Here is a 22,761-nt window from a genome sequence, read left to right as displayed (position 1 = left end):
AATGCTTTCAGGAGAAAGAAACAGTGTCTGGTTGTTGTAACCAAAAAGGGAATTTATTGGGAGGAAAATATAGGGTGGGGCCTGGAGGAAATAGGCAGAAAATAGCAGGAGCTTTTGAAATAAATGCTTTTCAGCCAGAATGGCCTGGTACAGACCCCTCATCACTGGGAAAGAATTCTAGTGCCTCTGTGCTTTGCATCACTTGTTCAAGACAAGTCTTGGCAGAAGTATAGTATTGAATCAGGCCGGGATTCAGGCCTATGACCTGGACACCTGGGTGCAGAGAGGAGCACCTGGCCTGTTTAGTCTCCAAAGTAGCCACTTACCAAGACCTTATCCAATGGGATATTCTCATCCAATAGGAAAGAGGAGTTGGAGGCTGCACAGCCAACACAAAGCCAGACAGCACAGCTAATATCCAGGAATTAGAAAAGCCTCTGTGAAGCCTGTGGCTTGGGAGATGCAGTCCTTGGGAAGCAGTGGTTGGGCTTATTTATTTCCACCCTGATTAATTACCAGGAAGCAAAGTAATGACTATATGCTCCATATCATTTTGCAAGTCTTTTTAACTGTTGGGTAAGTTCAGTTTATTTACAACACTAATATCTGTTTATGTCAGCCAAGTTGGCAGTGTGGTTAGCCGTTCGCAACTTCAAGGAATTACAAGAATATGGTTAAAACAAACAACAAACATTAGAAGGAACATCGTCTCTGAGGAAGCTGGACTGGGGAGGAGTTTGATCTCAGGGCCTTAACCGCAGCTGCTTCTCCCTTGGGTCTTTTCTGAAGCCCCGTCCCCGCCCCCCCCGCCCCCCCCGCCCCCCCCCGCCCCCCCCCGCCCCCGCCCCCGCCCCCGCCCCCGCCCAGATAAGACATTGATAGGAGCAGAGGCTCCTGAGGGGCCCAGGTTACATCTCCAGTGACTTGGCGATGTGTTGAGTTGGTTAGGCGGAGAGAAGCAGGTGGTCTTGCATTTTACAAGTTCTATTGAATTGAGGCAAAATTTCTGGTCATCCGCAGGACCTTCAATTAAAATGAGTTGAATACAAGTTTACACAGCCCTGTTTCATCAGCCCTGAATGCAGGTACCCGGGTCTGGGACGGAGGAAAGGATGGGGCAAGAGTGCGGACAGCCAGTGGTGCGCATGCGCACACTCGCACCTGCGCATGCGCACACTCACACCTGCGCACATCGCACAAACCGTTGCGTGGGCGGTGCCCGCAGTCGGCGCCGGCCTCCTGCGATGTGCGTTGAAGTGAAATTGGGTCCTGGTGCCAGTCCAGTCAGCCTTGAGAATCCTGTGCCGGCTGTTCCTGCTTCTGGAGAGGACGAAGCCACGGAGTCCGCTGAGGTAATGGCCTGGATTTTAATTGGTGCTAAGTGACCTCTTTGCGGGAGGCTTAAGGGTTCGATTCACGCTTACACTTAGGGACAGACGAGGTCCCCTCTTCTTGGGGGCCCATGGGGGTGGGGATCGTCAGCTTAGGGCACGTCAAATGTCCTTTCCTACATTCACTACAATTTAGACGCTTCAGATATTTAATATCTTTCCTCCCGGTGCACACTCAACCTTGGCGGAGAAACTCAACAATGGTGGTTGTCACATCATCTAAAAAGAAACATTCTCTTATCAATAAAACTCCTGACTAGAATATTCAAATCTAATTACTATGCAATTTTAATCATCTTCTTTAAACCCCGCCCCCCGCCCCGCCGCTTATCAGGCCCACTAAGTAGCCTCCTGAGGGACCATCACAAAGTCTCTTACCAGGAGCTCCACGGGAGGGATTGACCCCCGTGCTCACAGCACCAGGCCTGAAGCAACCCTGCACAGCCAAAGAGGAGTGAGAGAGGGGAGAAGGGGAGCCCACCCTCCTTCTGCCACCTGGATTCCTCTGTGACTCAGGAACCCAGCTGAAGTTCTCACTCTGCCCTCACATACCCCTCACACACTCAGATTTCCTCCTCAGAGCCTCTTCCTTGCCCAGGTGGAGCCATGGATGTGTGACAGCTCAGTTTCCATCTGCCCACCAAGCCCAACCTTCTCAATGACCCCGTGAAGGCCTGCTTTCTTCAAAGACTCCTTTCCTGACTGTCCTGCCCCTCCTAGACCTCGCACCCCAAACTCACTCTCTCCCCCACCATCATTAAGGCAAGGCGTTCATTTCCCTCCAATCAGACACAGTGCTTCTTCCCTTGGCGATCTCTTTTTCCTGGCTTAAAGACCACCCCTGGTGTTTATTCAGCGTGATTTCCCTGGACTACAGATATGATGTGTGTAGCAAATAGAAGGGGTGGGAAGCTAAAGTTAGTCTTTACCATCCATGTATGACATTCCTTCCAGCTTTTTTCTTTCCCAGTTCCTTCGTTCATTCGTTCATTCATTCATCAATCATAGATTGCTCTTTTGTCATGTGTCAGGTGCTATGAAAGATAAAGGGCATGAAAGAAAATGGATAAGACATGGTCTCTGCCCTCAAGAAGCTCAGAGTCTAGTAGGGCAGGACAGTTACACAAGCAGATGGTAGTGAGTGCACTGATGAAGCATTACAGGAGCAATGTGGAGGAGCACTGAACCTGGGTGGGGATGAAGCTGAATTGCAAAGGATGAGGAGGCATTGGCCGGGAGAGGTGGGGTGGGGGACAGGAGATCAAGAGACAGTGGTATCCCAGGGAGAGGGGACTGCGCAAGTAAGAGCCTGGAGACCAAAAGTCACCAGGTGTGTGCTGGGAACTAAAGGTAGTTTAGAGTTGCTGGACCTTAAGGCAGGGAGTGGTGAGCACTGAGGCCAGAGCTGCTACAACGCCCAGGGGTGTCATCATACTGTAGTCAGTGCCGATGGATCCCCCTGCTGGGGACAGTTTTTGTGACCTTAGACCATGGCCCTGAATGGGTCCCAGAGGCAGGTAAGGGCTGAGCTTGGTGGGCGTTACAATTTGAAAAGGGCCAAAGGACATGAACTTCAGCCTCATGCTAGCCCAGCTCCCTGGGCCTGACCGTGTGTGTCCTTCCAGACACCCACCCTCTGGCTCTTCCTTCCCATTCCCTCCCCCTTAGGTCACAACCTGTCAGAACTGGAAGACACCTTAAATGCCATCAAGAATAACCCCCTCTTTTAACAAAGGAAGACGTGGAGGCCTGGAAAAGGGGTTACCGGCGGTCACACTGCCAGTTAGTGGCAGAATCTGCCCATCTGTTCTTCCCTCAAACCCAGCTCCCTACTGGCTGAGTGGGCAACACACCCAGCATCCACCCCCTCCCCCCAGCTTCTCTCCGTATTTTCTTTCAGGCTTTCAGGTGTGCCTGAGGCTAATTTACTTAAACCTCTCCTCAAACAGTTACTGTTTGGCGGGGGTGGGACCTGGGGTTGCACAGTAAGGCCCGAGGAGAGGTTTGTGGGAAATGCACTTCCTTACTCTTCTGAGGACATTTCCAGAAGTCCCCTCGCTCTCCCTGGTTGTGGGGCAGGGGCTGCGCACAACACAGGGTGGAAACTCTCGGAGGAGGTTCGGAAGAAGGCGGCCCCTGGGAGACAGACACAGATGTGAGGTAGGAGGGCCCCCCGCGTAACCTCTCCCTCAGGTGCGCTGGCGTAGCCTGGTGTGTGGTCTTGAGGAGAGCACAGAGACGGGACACCAAACAAGGACATCTTGTCCTGTGGCCCTCCCGTTGGTAGTGCCCTCTGGGGGTTAGGGGCGGGGAGGGCAGCATACCAGGAATTACGGGAAGTGATCAGGACGAGCGGCTGGCTCGCTGCGATGCTAGGGGTGATGCCTGGAAGCCCCTGGTGCGTGTGCGGCAGTAGGACGGGGCCACACGTGTATCAGTTCTGTAGATGATCACCTGCAGGTGTTCACTTCGTCCTCGTCCCCTCCCCTTGATGTTGGGCTGTCCTGGGACTTGTTTTGGCTAAAGGAATGGAGCATAACATTAGCAGAAGCTGTAAATGTGCTCGTGTGGTTGAGCTTCACCCTGACACACAGAGCACGTCCTGAGCGTCCCTTAGTCCCAGAATTCAGAGACGCGTGGAGCAGATGTGAACCCGACCCGCAGTCTGAAGCAGAGCCACCGCAGCCCACTTGCAGGCCTTTGAATGAGAAATAAACATGATCACCATCTGAGATTTTGAGACATGGCCAAGAGCAAATCCTAGAATACAGGTTCCTTTGTGAGTAACAGAAAATACAAATGAATTGTGCCGTAAATCAAAAAGGTTTTATTTTCTCACATAAAAAGTCCAGAGGTAGGCCATCCAGGGAGTTATCCAGACCCAAGATCCTACCAGCTTTCTGGTTCATCAGAAGCTGTGGCCCTCAGCTTTGTGGTCAAAAATGATGTGGATGCTCAAGGTCCAACCATCATGTCCACACTCCAGCCAGGAGGAAGGAGGGGTCGGGGGAGAAGAGCATACCCATCTCTCTAAAGAGACTTCCTAGAAGTTTTTGCGCACCAGAAGTAATTTTCAAAGTATTTACAACATGGATTTCAATTAATCAGAATGGATGCCCTCTGTCAACAACAGGTACATCTGTACCTGTACTTGTGGGCTGTCCTGATCACATCTTTCCACTTACAAATCTCACTGGCCACATCTCAGTCACATGACCACACCTAGCTTCAAGGAACACTGGGAAATGTAGTCTTTATTCCAGACGGCCATGGGCGCACTTACCTACTATCAAAGAAGGGGAGGACCTTTACAGTGGGACAGCTGGCATCTCTGTCACACTATGGAAAGTACTTAAAGCTCTTGGTACAGGTCCACAAGCCCTTGCCACAATTTGAAAAAATTTTTTCTGAAAACAAGTATTTTTCAGAAAGCATTAGATGGCACAATTTGACCTGAAGTGTCTGTTTATCCCTCTTGTGAATATTCATATATTTGCTGCAGAAATATAATGTTTGATCATGAGGTGCTGCCCTGGATCCCTCTAGGGTATTTGTATGTGTGTGTGATACACACACAAGTACAGTATTACCTATAAAATCTTCTAAAAGTCTGAATTTGAAGTCCATTTGGCTCAGGGTTTTGGATAGAGTGATCATACATCCCAGTTTGCTTGGGATATTCTGGTTTACCCTTGTCCTGGTGAAATTATTAATAGCTCTCCCAACTTTCACTTTCACAATTGCTCAGTTTGGATGTTAAATTATAGGGTCAACCTATGGATAAGAGATTGTGAACCTGTACAAACTAAGCTCTCAGTTAATGGCAGCAGTTATTACTGTTCCCCAGCAGAGCTCCTGTAGTGCCTATTGATATATACAGATATGCTAAAATGTTTCTTCAAGTAGCCATTCAGTTCTTCAGGGCTAAACAGTACCCTCCTGCCAGTTTTGTCTCCATTCTTCATGAATTGGCTTCCAAGATAGTGTGGCAGTCAGCTTCATCCCAGCCACCTCTCAGAGAGCACAGGCTTGGAAGCAGTGAACACTAAATCAAGGCAGTTTTACTGAATCAGGAAAATGACTAGCATATTCTGAACTTTGGCAGACTTTTCTTTCTTCATTCCTGGCGAATTTAAAAAATAGGTCTGGAGATGCCTGTGGATGCAGCAGAATTCCACAGGCATGATACCCTCTTTGCACAGCAGAGATGTAAGGAAAACAGCTGAGTCAAAAGGCCTTTTCTTGCTTTCGTTAATTGTCCTCTGGGTCTCATGGCCAGGATCTCAACTGTGAGCAGGGCCAGCCCTGCACAAGGCCATAGAAGGCCCCCTTCTGTTCTCTTCCCCTCCGCTCCCTTGGCATCCATGTACCCTCTTAGCTTTCCCACTGCGAGGTGCAGAGAAGTGGATCCCAAACTTGGCTGGTCTTCACTCAGGCCTGGGGTGTGTGGGAAGAGAGATTGCTGAAGCCTGTCCCAGGTCAGTGATTTGGGAGTCTGGCGCCAAGCCCAGGAATCTGTGTTTTAACTATTCCCCTGGTGATTCTGAAGAGCAGCCCAGTTTAAGAAACACTGGCATAGTGCAATGAGCAAGGACTTTGGAATCAGACAAAGCTGAGTTCAAATTTAACTTCTGTCACTGTGGCCTGGGGCTGTTTCTAAGCTTCTCTGAGTCTCAGTCTGCCCATCTGTAAAATGTGAAGCTTCAGGAAAATAATGTATTTTATTTTATTTTTAAAAGAATTTAAAAATCTCCTTTGAATATATAGTTACATTCCTTTTTTTTAATGCTCAGTGTTTTTATTGTGTTCACGCATGTGGGATCTTAGTTCCCTGACCAGGGATCAAACCTGCGCCCCCTGCAGTGGAAGTGCGTAGTCTTAACCACTGGACCGTCAGGGAAGTCCCAATGTATTTTTTTTATTTTTTTAAACATCTTTATTGGAGTATAATTGCTTTACAATGGTGTGTTAGTTTCTGCTTTATAACAAAGTGAATCAGTTATACATATACATATGTTCCCATATCTCTTCCCTCTTGCATCTCCCTCCCTCCCACCCTCCCTATCCCACCCCTCTAGGTGGTCACAAAGCACCGAGCTGATCTCCCTGTGCTATGCGGCTGCTTCCCACTAGCTATCTATTTTACATTTGGTAGTGTATATATGTCCATGCCACTCTCTCACCCTGTCACATCTTACCCCTCCCCCTCCCCATATCCTCAAGTCCATTCTCTAGTAGGTCTGTGTCTTTATTCCCTTCTTGCCACTAGGTTCTTCATGGCCTTTTTTTTTTTCTCTTAGATTCCATATATATGTGTTAGCATACTGTATTTGTTTTTCTCTTTCTGACTTACTTCACTCTGTATGACAGACTCTAACTCCATCCACCTCACTACAAATACCGCCATTTCATTTCTTTTTACGGCTGAGTAATATTCCATTGTATATATGTGCCACATCTTCTTTATCCATTCATCTGATGATGGACACTTAGGTGGCTTCCATGTCCTGGCTATTGTAAGTAGAGGTGCAGTGAACATTGTGGTACATGACTCTTTTTGAATTATGGTTTTCTCAGGGTATATGCCCAGTAGTGGGATTGCTGGGTCGTATGGTAGTTCTATTTTTAGTTTTTTAAGGAACCTCCATACTGTTCTCCATAGTGGCTGTATCAATTTACATTCCCACCAACAGTGCAAAAGTGTTCCCTTTTCTCCACACCCTCTCCAGCATTTATTGTTTCTAGATTTTTTGATGATGGCCATTCTGACCGGTGTGAGATGATATCTCATTGTAGTTTTGATTTGCATTTCTCTAATGATTAATGATGTTGAGCATTCTTTCATGTGTCTGTTGGCAATCTGTATATCTTCTTTGGAGAAATGTCTATTTAGGTCTTCTGCCCATTTTTGGATTGGGTTGTTCGATTTTTTGTTATTGAGCTGCATGAGCTGCTTGTAAATCTTGGAGATTAAGCTTTTGTCAGTTGCTTCATTTGCAAATGTATTTTAAATTTAAAAAGTGTTTTTCAGATCGAAAGTCTATTCTTCTTCTCAAACGTAAAGTCAGACACCCCCCAGGTAGCTCATTAACACACTGGGAGAACCAAGGAGAATCTCATTGCTGAAAAGAACAGGCATAGACTTACCTCCCACCTTGTCCTCTGCTCCCCTCCCATCCGGGAGAGCAAAGGGCAGAGTTCATGACCTCAAGGTGACAACAAAAGTAGATTTGTCTATGCTTGGCAGGTAGTGTGCCGTCAACAAATATTTGTCAATTGCTTGCTTGATTTTATGTTTTTGTTTACCCAACTTCCTCTGAAATCTTCAGGAATCTAATTCTTATTTGTGGGAGAGGCATGGTGGGAGAGAGGTGAACTGTGGGATTAGATAATATTTTATAGATGGGCTTTTATATTTCTGCTGTATTTGTGGCAGTATGTCTTAATGAGAGAGGATGGTCTTTAGAGTCTGGTGGATTTGGTTTCAGATCTTGCCTTCACCATGCTGTCAGGACAAACTAAACTCTTAGTGGATTAACACGGTGAAGGTTTGCCTCATCCAAGTCACAGTCCAGTGCAGGTAGCGGAGGACAAGGTGACGGGTGCTCTGTTCCATGTAGTCAGTCACTCAGGGAGCAAGCTCCTCCCATCTTTATGGCTTCCTGGTGCCCTGGGTCATCCAGATAGTGATGGGAAAGGGCACGATGGACCAAGGTTTTTATGGACTAGGACCGGAAGTGGCAAAATCACTTCTGTCCCTGTTTCACTGGCAGAATTCAGTAATGTGGTCAGCCTAATAGCAAGAGGACCAGGAAATATAGTTTAAGACGTGCCTGGAAAGAAAAGGAGAAAATGGATACTAATGAGCAGTAGAAGGTTCTGCCAGAACCATTCATCAGCTCTGTGACCTTGGGCAAATGCCTTTAACTCTTAGCCTTAGTTTCCTCCTCTGTACAATGGGAATGATACACATCTATTGGGATAGTTGTAAGACTTAAAAGATATAATATATATAACATGCTTGATACACAGTGTGCCCTTCCCTTTTAAATATATGGAAGAGCATGTTTTCTTTCCTCTGAGTAGCCCCAAATACTGACTAGTTGAAAGTTTTGGCCTTCAATAAACTTTCTACCAAGTTAGGGGAACACAGATGAGAACACAGCTCCTGTTCCCTGGAGTGGAGGGTTCAGTGTGGATCATCTCCTTTCAGTGAAGCAGTGAGGCGGTCCCTGAATCTTGGGGGAGTTTGTCTTAAGGTCTTTTCATGACATGTGTTAAGGGTTTGCTGGAGTATTACCTTAAAAACCAGAAGCATCTGTACTCTAGTTACCTGGAAGAAAGAACCAGAAGGAAATGACTTCCATGGCAGCACCAAGCAATTATGTTAACATAAGTAAAAACATTCTGATGACACTTAGTAGTCTGTTGGAAAGATTTTGGAAAAAATATTCTCTTCTCTTGAAATCTTTAAGAAAAGGTCAGTTTCTACCTTTTGGAGTTACTCAGCACCTCCCAGCCTAGGGGCAGAAGAACGGAAGCTGTTGCTTCTGGGGCCACCTTCTTCTCTCCTGTCCTTTCTTGGAATGGTCCTCCTGCAAATGAGGTGCCTAAGGCTTCGTGCCTGAGTTGACCTACCCCAGAGCTATCCTCTGAGGTCTTCTTTGTTGGAACATGCAGACTGCTGCCTAACCCCTCTGGCCAGGTTGCAGAACATTCTGTTCACTTGACCAGCCATACCCAATAAGGACAAGTAGAAGGGGGTCAGTGTAGGAGATGCAAGAAGAGAGGAGAATAGCAGAGTGTTGTCATGGGGAGTGGGACATAAATAATGCCTTGTTTCAGAGATGCAGTAATGCCTTGGGTGCTCTGCCCTCCACTGTGTACCCCGTTGGGAGGTTTTGGTAGGGCGTGGGGCTGAACCAGAGCTCTAGAGCCGGGAGAGGAAAAGGGGGGAAGGCTTGGCAGCCAGATGCTTTCTCTTCCTCTGACTTTTGCTGGGTCACTTACTAATGACAGGGAACCCAGACTGTGCTTCTTTCTCCGAATGACTTCCAGCCACATCCCTCCCCAAACCCCAACTGGAGGCCACTCTATTTTTAAATTTCTCTTGGGAAGTAGATTCCAGAATTTCCCTAAGTCTTCCCGTCAGGGGAGCTGCTGATTTCCAGTAAATCCAGGGTCACATAGCTTTCTATACTCATTTGCGTTCAGTTTGCATAAATTAGCATGCCGCCGAAAGCAACCCAGGGAATTTAAGCAAAAGGAGTCAGCTTTTGTGCCCCAGGGAGGTGATGAGGGAGGCGGCGTCATCCCCAGAGAGAGTGCAGCAGCCCTGACTTGTAGGCAGGAGGTTCCGTCGCCCCTTGGCCTGCAGGTCCTCAGCGTGGGCCAGTGGGAGGAGGCATCCTCAGATCTGAGTAAAGGTCAGGAGGGAGCGAAGCTGGGGGCAGGGGTGGGAGCAGATGTGGAAGGTCCCAGTGAGACAGAGCGTTTCAGTGGAGACAGAGACAGCCCATGGGGCGGGGACAAAGGGAAGAGGGAAGAAGGAGCAAGAGTGGGTGGGTAAGTAGAGGCAAGTTGGTGGCGAGCACTGCATGGCCAGTTAGGATGGCACACGGTGGACATCTGCTAGCTAGCAAGCTAACGGTCCTAGAGAGCGTGTGGCCAGGCGGGTTTCCCAGGAGCCATTTCCATCTTCTCTCGCCAGGTGGGTGTTAGACTGGGGTTTCTTGCTGGGGTCTGGAAAGTCATCCCTTGGGTCTCTGAGGTGTCACAGCCTGAAAGTGCCGATGACAGATTTTAAAGTGGTTCCAGATGAGACAGATGACAGCAGGACAGGACTTTGGGTTGTTTTTCCAGAAGGAGCAAGCTACCCCGTCCACAAATACCACTCATTTCCCCAGTGGCCACGACACTCTTGAACCTGAGTGAAGGGTGCTGCCTGGCAGAGGAGCAGAGGGAGGTGGAGTGACCCTCACAGCCGGGGAGGCTGGCACCTGGTGCAGTACCCACTGTCCTAAGTACCACACATGTCTCTAAGCCACGGAGTTGATTGACTGCTGGCTGTAGGCTGGCTACTCTCCATAGTGTAGGGTCTGATACCGTCTAAGGCCATGCAGTCCGTGGAGTCAGCCCATGGTGGGGTCAGGAGTGTGGACTTCAGTGTCAGACCCCTTGGGATTTGATCCTGGCTCCACCACTGGGGATCTTGGGTAAGGTATGTGAACTCATCTGTGCCTCAGCTTCTTCATCTGTAAAATGGGAATAACATTGCCTACTTCATAGAGCTGTGGAGAAAGAACTAAACACAATAATCCCTATAGAGGTCTTAGAACAGCAGCTGTCTGAGAGGAAGGACTCAATCGATACAAACATTATCGTATGCGGCAGCCCCAAATAAGATGCAGTGAAAAAGATTGCAGAACTTGGAGAGAAACACGGGGTGGGCTGCTAATTTCTTGGCCCTGTGCCCAGTGTGGCAGCTGCTCATACAATTTCTACTCAAGCTGATGCAGCCACAGCAGCAGACCGTGTGGGCAAGGGCCAGGCATGGGCTCTGGCCAACCACAGGCTAGGAAATAACACTGTTAGCTGATGATGGTTCCCTTTTTTTTTCCCTCCCTCCAGCAGGGGAGTATGAAGGAAAAGAAATGGCTCCTGTGTTCGTTTGGGTGGAGAAAGGGACCCCAACAAGAAAGAAAGGCATGGGACCCTTCGTGACTTGTTTCTGTCACTCCCAATAGAGGGCCCCTGGGGAGGGCCTGGCATCGCGGGCAAGAAGGGACTGAACATTATTAATGGTCTCTCCCCATGTCCTGGGCCTCCCGTCACTTAGAGCTGGCAGAGGGCTGCTGGAAGGAGGGGAGCAGGGACTGTGGAAGGTCACCGTTGTGCCTGGATGCAGGAGAATGACGGATGGACTGGGGACTGTAGGTCTTTATAACAAACATTTATGGAGCCTCTAATATGTGTGCTGCACCTGGGGACTCAGAAACAATAAGACATGGCCACTCCCCTAAAGGAGGTTACAGGCTGTACCAATTGAAAAGAATTACTTCAGTCCCTTCTTCTCAACAGAATCCTCCACAGATGCCACTTCTCCCTCTGTCCCGGGCACTCAGACAGCCTTGGGGACTCTCACTGTTGGCCTAAGGTGACTTCCCTGACAGCACACCTGTGTCCCACTCTCAGCTTATCACCGACTTGCAGAACTGCTCTCTGGGGCCGAAAGCACTGGGCTGGTGGATTACAGAGAGTTCTGAGAGGCTTCTTAGCAGACTGTTCTCCACATCATCACCACTCAGATCCCAGAGCAACGTGCCAGCCGCCTGCTTTTTCTCCAGCCCTTGCTCTTCCCTCAAGATCAAGCTGCTGGGAACTCCCTGGCGGTCCAGTGGTTGGGACTCCGTGCTTCCACTGCAGGGGGCAAGGGTTCAGTCCCTGGTTGGGGAACTAGGATCCCACATGCCTCGAGGCACAGCCGAAAAAAAAAAAGATCCAGCTGCTGATGCTATGGGATGTCTGATAGCCCAGCCTGGGATCCCTGCTCTGGGCCCCATAGTCCGCTTGTTTGAAGTGAACGGAGGAAATAGACTTTAATGTAACAGAGTTGTTGTCTCTTGGACCTGGCCTTAAGAGTTGTGTCTTCTTGTTTTACATCCCCTCCAATTTATCCTCAGCCTGACTTCAGTCATCACCAGCCTAAGTTAAATCCTGGATGCCCAGAAAATTTCAAAACTGGCTGCTAGTTGATTCTTGAATTCAGGGAATTCTTGGACTTTGGGATCAAAAGAAGCTACTTGTGTCTGGGGTACAAGGAGGTGGTTGGAGGGGGGCTGGTTATATGGATCCCAACTTGCTGTATCTGTGTTCCCCACTCCCTCCATCCATCTCTGAAGGCTGACACCCAGGCCAGGGCTGGGACAGGCCTCTCTGGGCACAGAAGCCTGCCAGCATTGATTTCGCTCCTGAACCAAGAGGCCAAAAGGACATTGTGATGGTGAGGCAATGAACATGAAACAGAAATGAGTAGCTTTAGTTTCAGGAAGTCCAAAGTGGAAAGCAAGTGTTGACATTCTTTAAGACCCATTGTAGGCTGTATTTTGTGCTGCGCTAGCCAGAACTCTGCTACTTACTTGAAGTAGGACCTTGGGAAAGTCCCTTTCCTCTCTAGGCCTCAACTTCCTCATCTGTAAAGTGCCCGTGGGATTAGTCAAGATACTTCTGGGCCTGACCTCATATGGTTGTAGGTGTTCCAGTAATCTATCACTCAGAGGACAAAGAGCCTGAAGGTATGTGGGGAGAGATGGGGAGGAAGGGACTACGAAAGGTTCAGTGGGAGTCCTTGTGAGTTTAGCTAACTGATAGGGGAGAGGAAGGGAGGGGAGTAAAAAAAATAAAGTGAAAATGAGGAAGAGGGAAGAGCATAAGAGTGGGGGCTAAGGGGGCCACCACAGCTACCTCAGGGCTCCTCGGGCACATCCGGGCCAGGTTTACTTTGTTAGGATGGGGGTAGGGGTGGGAAGTGGCAAACTGTATTTTCCACAGAGGGCCACAATGATATTGCCACCCACCATGTTCTTTCACATTGTGATCTTGCCATTTCCCTGTCAAGAGTCGGAGTCTAGTTCCTCTCCCTTCAAATCTGGCCTGGCCTTATGACTTGCTTGTAACCACAGAATGTGGTAGAAGTTACGCTGGGTGACTTCTGAGGCTCAGTCAGAAGCAGCTTCCACTTGGTTATCTTGGGTCACTCCATCTGAGGGAAGCCATCTGACTACCTGAGACCATCATGCTGGAGAGGCCACATGTAGGCATTCCCGTTGACAGTCCCAGCTGAGGCCCACCTTCCAGCCATTTCCCTCAAGGCACCAGATACGTGGATGAAGCTACTTTTGACTCTCCAGGCCAGACTACTGACCGACCTCACTTGATACCACGAAGAACAGAAGATTTGCCCCACTGAGTCCTACCCAGATTTCTCATGTAGAAGAATCTATAAAATGTAAGAAAATGACTGTTGTTTTAAGCCACAAAGCTTTGGGGTAGTTTGTTATAAAGCAAAACGTACTGGCACAGGATGGTAGGAGATGTTTAAAAATATAAGCTCCCTTGCAATGAAAAATCCTTAAAAATGTATAAACAAGACTTTAAAGATTTCAGAGATGTGTGAAATTTCAAAATTAATTTGGAAACCAACTTTAAATTTTGCCTATTAAGGACATTACAACAAAACTACCATTTTCTGTACGTCACCATATTATATATTTTTAAGTATATTTTTATCATGAAAAAGGGAGAAAAGTCACTCTACCCCACCTGAATGGCTAAAAGGAAAGAGGTAAACAGTATCAAATGTTGGCAAGGATGTGGAACAACCAGGACTTTCATACATTCCTGGTGGGAATTATTATTTCCACAGTCATTTTGGAAGGAAAATAGCTTGGCAGTATAATCAGAAGCTGAACATATGCGTATATTCAATTCCATTCCTATGTATATGCCGAACAGAAGTTTATGTATATTTTTACCAACAGATCTGTATATAAATGTTCATAATAGCACTATTTTTAATAGCCCAAAACTGATAATAACTTAAATCAATAACAGAATAAGTTGTAGTATCATCACACAATGGAATACTGTATAGCAGTGAAAATAAATGGACGATCGCCAGGAAAGTCATGCACAAACCTCATAAATATGATGTTAAGGGAAAGAAACCAGAGTCAAAGAGTACATTCTCTGTGATTCCACTACGTAAGGTTGAAAAGCAAACAACATTCATCTATGGTGTTGGAAGCTAGGGTAGTGGTTACCCTTGAGTGACTGCAAGGGGGCACTTCCAGAGTTGCAGTGATGTTCTGATTCTTCGCCAGGTGCTAGTTTTGTGGGGTTGCTTATCTTGTGAAATGTCATCGAGTGGTATGCTTACGATGGCACACTTTCCTGCATGAATGTTATAAATTGACCATTGAACAACATAGGGGTTAGGAACCTCCCCGCCCCCAGGTGAAAATCCGTATATAACTTTACAGTTGGCCCTCTGAATCCGCGGTTCCACATCTGCGGGTGCAACCAACCATGGATTGTGTAGTACTGTAGTATATATTTAGTAAAAAAAATCCAAGTTTAAGTGGACCCGAGCAGTTCAAACTCGTGTTGTTTAAGGGTCAACTGCACTTCAGAATAAAATGTTAAGAAACAAGGAGGCAGGACATGATCTCAAAGCCAAGGATAGATCTTTAAAAAACTAATTTAGTTTTATGAAAAGCAATAGATTTGTTCTTGTTTTTCCCTTGAACCAGTGTATATTGCATTATGGCAGGGTCCCGGCAGGGACTGTGAAAGTGTCAGTGGGAAAAGAAAAGAGGGGTGACGTGGTGAGCGTCAGCTGAAGCTGTGGGGAGCAGGCTGGCTCTCCAGGGAAGGAACTTCTCAGCAGCTCCTTGCTGCTGCACTCACAGTTCACCTGCAGACTGTACCACGTGCATGCATGTGCATATCACAGGCCGTGGCACATGCAGAAAATGACGACATTGGAATGGCACACACTGGGGTACCAGATGGGGCTCCTGGCAGCCAAAGCCAAGTGGCCTGGTCCTCCAGGTGCTCCCGGGATGAGGGGTATCAACCTCAGCACACCTGTGGGATAATGTCCTCTTAGAGTGTGGGAAGCCATGGGCCTCCACTCTCCATTTCACGTTCTCTGAGCTGGCAAAGGGGAAGAGTCTAGGCTTCCCTTGCCCTTCTGCTCTTGGAGAAACCAACTCTGCACACCCCTCACCCCTGGGTTACAGGTCCCGTTTGCAGTAATGAAGATCATGGGGTTCAGGGGAATTGTGCAGCATTCTGGGTCTCTCCTCTATGCTGTGGCCTTACTTCTATTTCTAGCCTCATTTCCCACCGAACACCCCACTCTCTCTCCTGATCACATTACACCCTGGGCACACTGTACTTGTCTGTCATCTATGAACATCTCCCAAGCCCTTCTCTCTCTCCATCAGACCATTCCCTCTGCCAGAGCGCTCAGCCTGCCATCCCTGTGCTAAGCCCTCCACTTCTCTGTGAAGCCTCTTTCTATACACTGAGGCCACTACCACACTGTGATTTGTGTTACAAGCGTGTGTGTGTGTGTGTGTGTGTGAACATCCTCATGGTCCCTGATTTCCTATCTTGCCCACAGTAGGTGCTCAACAGTTATTTCTCAGATGACTTCCATGCTGCAGAGGGACCCTGGCACTAACTCCACCCCTGTTCTTGGTGGTCACTCATTGTCCCCTTGGGTCCAGATCGCCAGCCTCTCAGGGACCTTTCAGCCGTTTCAGACTCTGCCACTCCACTGCCAGGGGCCTGGAGCCATGCTGCCTGGATGAGACACGTCCTCATTGCCCAGATCCCCTCACCTCCCCTAGCTCACACCTGTGGGGTTGGCATTAGACTAATTGTGGTGTGACAAAGGGAAAGGGTCACAGTGACTCAGCCTCAGTGCTGACTCCCCTCATTCAAGCGCCAACCTGCAGTACCAGCATGTGGCCACAAGGGGCTCTCTGGGGGCGACTCTTGGCCCAGGGGAGGAGGGCTCTGTGGGAAGAACTGCCCAGATAAACAAGGAACTGCTCAGGGGCTCTGCCCCTCTCCAAGTGCTGAAGCCCCACTGCCGCCTTGGCTGCCTTATCCTGATGTTTTACCCTTGGCTGTCTAGCAGCTGTTGTTTTCTATCTTAACACGTTACTCCTTGCTTTCCCGTGAGCCTGTCTTCTGGCCACCCACTCTACTGACCAATAGCCGCCACAGGGGCAAGTCACCTCCACTTTTGTCAGTTCCACTTCCTTTGGATGAGGGCCAGACTTACACCATGAGCTCCCCATCTTTCAGGATGTGGGCTGGAAAATTGTCCTGTTCCATCTCTTCAACACCTCTCGACTCTGCCCCCTTCTGTCTCCCCAGTGCCACCCAGGTTCGGGGCTCCCCTCTTCTGCCAGGATTAATGCAGTGGCTTCCTGGAGGATCCCGTGTCTCCAGACAGCCCCCTGCCCATCAACTCTCCACCCTGGAGCCAGAGAGATCTTACTCCCATCAGACGCTGGCCTTCAGTGGTTTCCCAAGTCCCAGACACTCAAATAGTACCCCAGGCCCCAAGACCCAGCTGCCTGATTCTCCAGCCTCACATCCCTCCTCTCTTGCCCTCCAACCAGTAGTACCGAAATACTTGTAGTTGCTTAACACACCGTGATGTTTCAAGCCTTTGTACTTTGCACACGCTCTTTCCTGTGGCCTGATCATCTCCCACCCCTCCCCCACTTTTTCCCTTGCTGCTCATACTTCCTTCACCTGGCTGAGCCCTATTCATCCTTAAAAGTGCCAATTCCCCTGTGAAGCCTTCCCTAACGCACAACTCCTTTCCATGTTCCAGAACCCCTCCTCTGAATAGATCCTGTCCCCAAACACACGTCTCTCATTGTATTTGTCACTCAGAGTTGTGATAATAACTCGTGCTGTCCTATCTCCGCCACCATCTGTGTACCTCTGTGCGGGACCGTGGTGTCACACTGTCTGAAAGTTGTTGCACTGAGGTAGCTCCCTCTCTGTACCATCACCTCCCACCTTGAGCAAGTCCTTTAAATGCTCTGAACTTCCGTTTGCTTATCTGCAAAATGGAAAGATGTGAGAATCGGAAGGGGGCACGTACATTCAAGAACTCTATAAATGGCTAAGGGCTATGCACGTGTTTTTAATGCATTTTCTTCCTTCAGACTAGTGTTTACCTGCACTTGCCTGTGTGGAAATCATAAGATCAAAGGAATGTGATGTGATCTTTTTGTAATTTCTCCACCTTGGGTCCAAGGAAAAGCTGGTGGAGAGTAAACCATTAATTGTGTCTCCCTGCAGCTCCTAGTCTTCTCAGAAGCTCTGGGTTAATCCTGGGGTCAGGAACCTTGTTCGGCCAGGGGAAACAGTGCATATGTGTAGGTCTCGGGCTGTCTCCCTTTCTCATCAGTGCTCCCCACCAAGTGCCCACCTTTCCCTCCACCAACAGAAGAGACCTCTCCCCACCCTCCCTTCAGGGGGAATAAGCGTTTATAAAAAGAATAGGGGGATAGTGAAGGAGAGCTTCCTAGGCCATAGTCTGACTTTCAGCCATGGCCCCGGGGGGTAAAGCCAGAAAGGAGTGGAGGCCAGGTGGAGCACTGCTGTTGGCGCTGAGCATGTGTGTGAGGTGGGGCTGCCCTTGACTGGACACTGGGTCTCAGACTGTGGCACAGCTGACATCACAGAATCCACTGTGAGGCTACGGCTGGGCTTCAGGACCTAGAAATTCAGAGAGAACACTGCATGCATTCTCAGATTGTATGGTTCTTTATTTAAATTGCAGTAAGGAAGCTGAAATGGGCTCTCCAGGGGTATTTCGCTGAGCCCTGGTCCCCTTTGCAGCTTCCAGCTCTAGGTCCTATTGATGGGCTTCAATGGTCACTGGCTCCATGGCCTCAGATGTCACACCACCAGTGATTTCCAGCCCCTGGCCACTCTCTGCTGTCTCTATGATGGCCTCCATTCGGGTCCCTTCCACTGCCTTCGCCAGGATGTTCACACCTTTATCGCGTGATGAGCCCGCTGTCTTTCTAGTAAGACTGGCTCTGATATTCCTCAGGAAGGAGCTGATCCTGCTGAATATCTTGGTGGCGGAACCTGAACTCGCTGTAGATAAGCTCCTGCCCGGTTTGTGCGAGGTCCTGGGCTCGTTGGTGATGGGAGCACGGCTGACGCCTTTGTGACCAGTGCCCTGCTCGCTGCCCCCCGGGCTGCCGTGGCCTTTCTCCTTCTGGTCGTCCCTAGTGGCTCTACGGCCGCCTGAGCACCGGCCAGCTGCTTTTTGGATTATCTTGTTCCCCGCTGCCTTGTGGTGGCTTTCCACTGAACTGCAGAGCGAGGGGCTCCTAAGAGCTCTCTCCTCTTCCCACTGCTCCCTGCTCTCCCTTCTTCCCTTGCGGGCCTGGGACACCCTCTGTGAGCTGCCATCCTGTTCACTCACTTGGCCTTCCTGTGGCAAGGTTGAGATGAGGGTCCCCTCGTCCTCCTTGTCGGCTCTTCCTCTGACAGTCTCGCTGGTAGGTTCTGCTCCGACCGCAGTCCTGCCGGCCTCTGGGGAGAGGCTGGTGGACGTGCTGGAAGCGTACTGTGAATTGTCCGCAGCACCTGCCAGGGCCATTTTCCTGCTCCTCAGGGATGTTCCGGCAGTGCCCCCAGTGGCTATATTGGTTTTGCTTCCTCCTGGACCGTCGCTGGCTGTGGCCGCCGTGGCGGTGCTCTGCTCTTCATGGGCAGGAGACTTGATCACTGCCACACTCAAAGCACCCGCTGCGGTGCCTCCTGCCACCCATGCTGTCTCCACCTTTGTCGTTGCCCCCAATGCTGACTCTTTGTCAAGCACCGTAGGCTTTGCTTTTGCAGTGGCCACATCGGGCACGGTACCGGGCTTGTGGGAGTCCAGTTGGATCCCCTCCCCCCCAGCAAATGCTGCAGACGTGGCCCCGGCCACCTCAGAGCGCACGTGGAGGCTCCTGATGCTGACCTGGTCCTGATCCCACTCTCCTTGGAAATCCTCCCCTGCCGGGCTCCGCCCGTCCTCCTCCTCGAACACAGGCATGCCGATCATGTCCCCGGCTGGAATGGCATAGGTGCTGCTGTGACTGTCCACTGGTGGTCGCAGGAGGTAAATCAGCTTTTCCCAGTAGGCAAAGAGGTCTTCCTGCGCGTCCAGAGGGGGACACAGCTGCAGGTAGCAGGAGCGGCCAGTGGCAAACTTCACGCGCAGCTGTTGTTTCTCACGATCGTGAGCGGAGATCCTCACGAACTTCAAGGGAAGGAGCCTGGTGAGCTCTAAGGTCTTTGCAGCCTTGTGGCTCTTCCCCTTGGTGGCCTGGGTGCGCTCAGCCTGCTCTTCACAGCCGGTGGCCCATCGGGCCAGCAGCATGATGTCTGGGAGTGGGAGGACGGGGCTGCTGGATGCGATGCCCACGGTCACCATGCAGACACAGTTGTGCACGTCGATCACGTCTCCCCTCTTCGTGATCTGGATAAAGTCGCTCTCGAATATCGGTGCGTACCTGAATATGTCGTATTCGCCCTTGTGCAGTTGCTGCTGCAGCTTCCCCATGGTGGTGTTGAACAGGCCCACCCCGGTGCTGCTCTGGGCCGTGTGATACGGGAGCAGAGAGTCCCCAGTCATGGCTGTCTTTGATCACGACAGGCAGCGCGGTTAAGGCGGGCCCCTGGCTCTTCCCTCCCTCGGCTTCGTTGGCAGAAGAGCGAGCTGCGGTGCTCCTGCGTCACACAAGCAGCCCTACGGCAGGTCTTCCAAGCCCACCCCACCGGCCCCCACCTTTGCCTCAGGGTCTCCCAGAGGCAGGGGTGTGGGTAGGGGCACAGATGATCACAGCGGGGACGCTGTAGGGCGCCTGGACCCCAGGCTAAATCTCTTCAAGTTGTAGAGAGGTATGGTAGGCTCCCCCTCTGCCTTACCTCACTTCTGCTTCTGGGTTTTTATCTCCCCAAGAGGCTGTGAACTTCAGTCCTAGTGAGAGAAGTAACCACTTTCTCAGCCTAACCCCCTGGCACAGCCTATTTATCCTCTGATGCCCTTTGTGACCTATCACTGTCACACAGCCCTTTGCCTCATCCCCCAGCTGCCCCCTCAGGGCAGGGCCCCCATCCTCTCCCAAACACCCCATTGCCCCCGCGGAGGACAGGCCCATCCTGCCAGGGACTCAGGTGGGTACCAAAATAAAAATGTCTTCAACTGGGAAAATTTTGTGTGGGTCCTTTTTCTTTTCCTCCCCCAAATTCAGCTACTGGATGAAATCTATAGGAATGTAAGATGATGGGATAAATTTGAACCATTTAAGCTCATGTTTTAATTGTATCGAATAACGTAGAGTTGGCAGTTGCGACCCTTAGTCTGTCCTTTCATAAAATCCCAGTAAACGTTGACGATGGTGATTTTTAATAATAACATTAAAAATTGCTTCTCCTAGGCACCATGCTGCGTTCTTCACGTATGTTTGTAAGAATCCACTGAGTTTGGTACTGTTAACTACTGTTCCCACTTTATAGGTGAAGAAATTGAGGTTGTATCTCCTGTTTAAATTCCCAGAGCTAATGGTAGCAGAGGCAGTATTTGAATGTAGGTCTACCTGATTCTAAAGCCTTTGTTCTGAACCACTACAGTACTTAGCCTCACAAAGAAAGCTTGGCCCAGCCAAATGTTTTCAAACTGGACTGATTTAACTACCTTTAAGAAGACCTATTTGGTGCCTTATTAAAAGTTGCATAATTAATTCTATGTGTGTATATATGTTATGGAGAGAACCCAAGACAGCAATTGGGCTGATGTGGGTATTAAATTATCCAGGGGATCACTCAGATCCTCCCTTCCTTTATGCTTGTGCAAACAGCCTGTGTGTGGAAACCTAGTTATTCTTATGACATGTCCTCCCCCAGTGAAACGGGGGGTGAGTAGCCTGAGATGTAAGCTTTGATTCCAAGAGCCTGCCAGATGCTGTCCTGTAGTAACCTCCCTACCAGGCAGAAGTGGTTTGGAAGCCTTGACACCTGTGGGGAGCATGTACCATTAGACATTCTGCCTCATTGCCACTCCCACAGAGCTAGTCACAGAATAAGTGATTTCTAAATTGTGACTTGAAACTTCTGAGAAAGGCCCTTGCTCCCAACTCTCTTATCTCCAGTTTGATGTTATGCTTGAAATCCCACCATAGAGATTCATTCCTTGAGGATAAAGGCTATCTTTCTGTTAAAATACACACACCTGTCCCTCAACAGATGACTGGGTAAGCAAAATATGGTCTCTCCATACAGTGGAATATTATTCAACCATAAAAAGGAATGAAGTACTGATATATGTTACAACATGGATGAACTTTGAAAACATTATACTCAGTGAAAGAAGCCACATATTGTATGATTCTATTTATAGGAAATACCCAGAAGAGGCAAATCCATAGAGACAGATATTAGATTAGTGGTTGCCTAGGGCTGGAGGGAGCAGAGAATGGGGAGTACAGGATTTCCTTTTGTGGTGATGAAAAATTCTGGAACTAGATAGTGGTGATGGTTACACAGTATTGTGAATGTACTGAATGCTACTGAATTGTACACTCTAAAATTACAGTGGTGAATTTTATCACAGTCATACACACACACACACACACACACACACACACACACTCCTGCTCAGAACCTTTATAGTTAAAAAACATAGCTTTCAGCTTTAGAGAGGTCACCTGTGTGACCTTGGGCATGCTACCTAGCTCTCCACTTCGTCTGTAAAATGGGGATAATAACAGTTGCTGTTGAGGATTAAAAGAGATAATGCATGTAAAGTATTGAGCATATTGTCTCACTCAATAAATGTCAGCTATTATTGGTATTAGTTTCAACTGGCCCTTTAAGCTTCAGTGTGAATTCCTTCCTGACAGCGGTTTTCTGTAAGACAAATAGAGAAGCTTCTGGGGTTAGAGCCACCATGAGAACTCAGAAGGATCCTCATTGGACAGACCTGGCTTCCTCTGAGGTTTTTTCTCAGTCAAATCCATGTAAACGCTTTACTCCACGGAGAAACTGCTTGAACACAACCAAAGAGTATGGGATGCGGAAGAGAGGAAAAGCTTGGTGTGGGTTTGGGTTTCAGGGTTTCTTCAAAGCCCGTGGGAGAAATTTGGCTAAAGATGGAAAATAGCATTTTAGCTCCTGGCAGAAAGTGGAAGTTTCAACTCCAGAACCCCTGTCCTGGGCCAGAACCCTTTACAGCTCTTTATTCTGAAGTAGGTGTCAGGCCAGATCTCAGGGAAAGGCCAGGGGACAGGATGAGGGCAGGAGACAGGAGGGCGGGTGGGCTGTCCATGCCCTGCCAGTGTGACATCACAACCCCAGCAGGTGGTGGCCCAAGGAAAGGACCTTGTCAAGCCAGGTGTCTGACTCTGGCAGAGATCCCATCCAAGTTTATTCTTTCACAGCCCCCAGTTTCCCTCTCTGTCGAACGTGAAACTAGATGAACTAAGCAAATTGATGGTAAGTACTTATTAATCCTTTTTTTTAAAGTATGGAGACATAAACTTGGTTACAGAAAACAAAACTATTTTTAATGCATTTGTTAAGAGAACTTACAGTTCCACTGATGATTTACATGCGTTTCCCAGATCAGTTTTTCTTGCCATTGCCACTTCCCCCTTCCTTCCTCTCTAATTCGTTGTTGTCCATGGCAGCTTTAAAACTGTCTTAAGTTTCATAACAGCTGATTGGTGGCTCATCCAGAAGGTAAATGCAAGGAAATTCATCCCCCTCCACTAAG

The 22,761-nt window shown here is 49.0% G+C and overlaps 2 protein-coding genes across 5 annotated transcripts in view; both read right to left on the bottom strand.

Moving 5' to 3' along the window:
* The window catches only part of ATF3 (activating transcription factor 3), a 102,521-nt gene that overhangs the window by 24,704 nt on the left and 55,056 nt on the right, over positions 1-22,761 (bottom strand). Inside the window, exons 4-5 of one of the 4 annotated variants that reach the window (XM_082400687.1) lie at positions 3,846-3,911; positions 2,375-2,425 (exon numbers count right to left, since the gene is read on the bottom strand). The exons of 2 other annotated variants lie outside the window; for them this stretch is intronic. In XM_082400687.1, the coding sequence (XP_082256813.1) occupies positions 2,390-2,425; positions 3,846-3,911 (102 nt within the window). In that variant the 3' untranslated portion in view covers positions 2,375-2,389. Of the gene's footprint in view, positions 1-2,374; positions 2,426-3,719; positions 3,912-22,761 lie in introns of those variants that run through there. One more of the 4 variants, XM_082400686.1, reaches the window with a different exon arrangement.
* On the bottom strand, positions 17,449-20,764 carry GARIN4 (golgi associated RAB2 interactor family member 4). Its single transcript, XM_082400097.1, has one exon. The coding sequence runs from the start codon at positions 19,621-19,623 to the stop codon at positions 17,845-17,847; it is 1,779 nt and encodes a 592-aa protein (XP_082256223.1). The 5' UTR covers positions 19,624-20,764; the 3' UTR covers positions 17,449-17,844.

This window comes from Balaenoptera borealis, assembly GCF_965194805.1.
Source record: "Balaenoptera borealis genome assembly, chromosome: 1".
In the NCBI taxonomy this organism is placed as follows: domain Eukaryota; kingdom Metazoa; phylum Chordata; class Mammalia; order Artiodactyla; family Balaenopteridae; genus Balaenoptera; species Balaenoptera borealis.
Note: the sequence above shows the minus strand (reverse complement) of the source record. Positions and strands in the feature narration are given on the sequence as shown.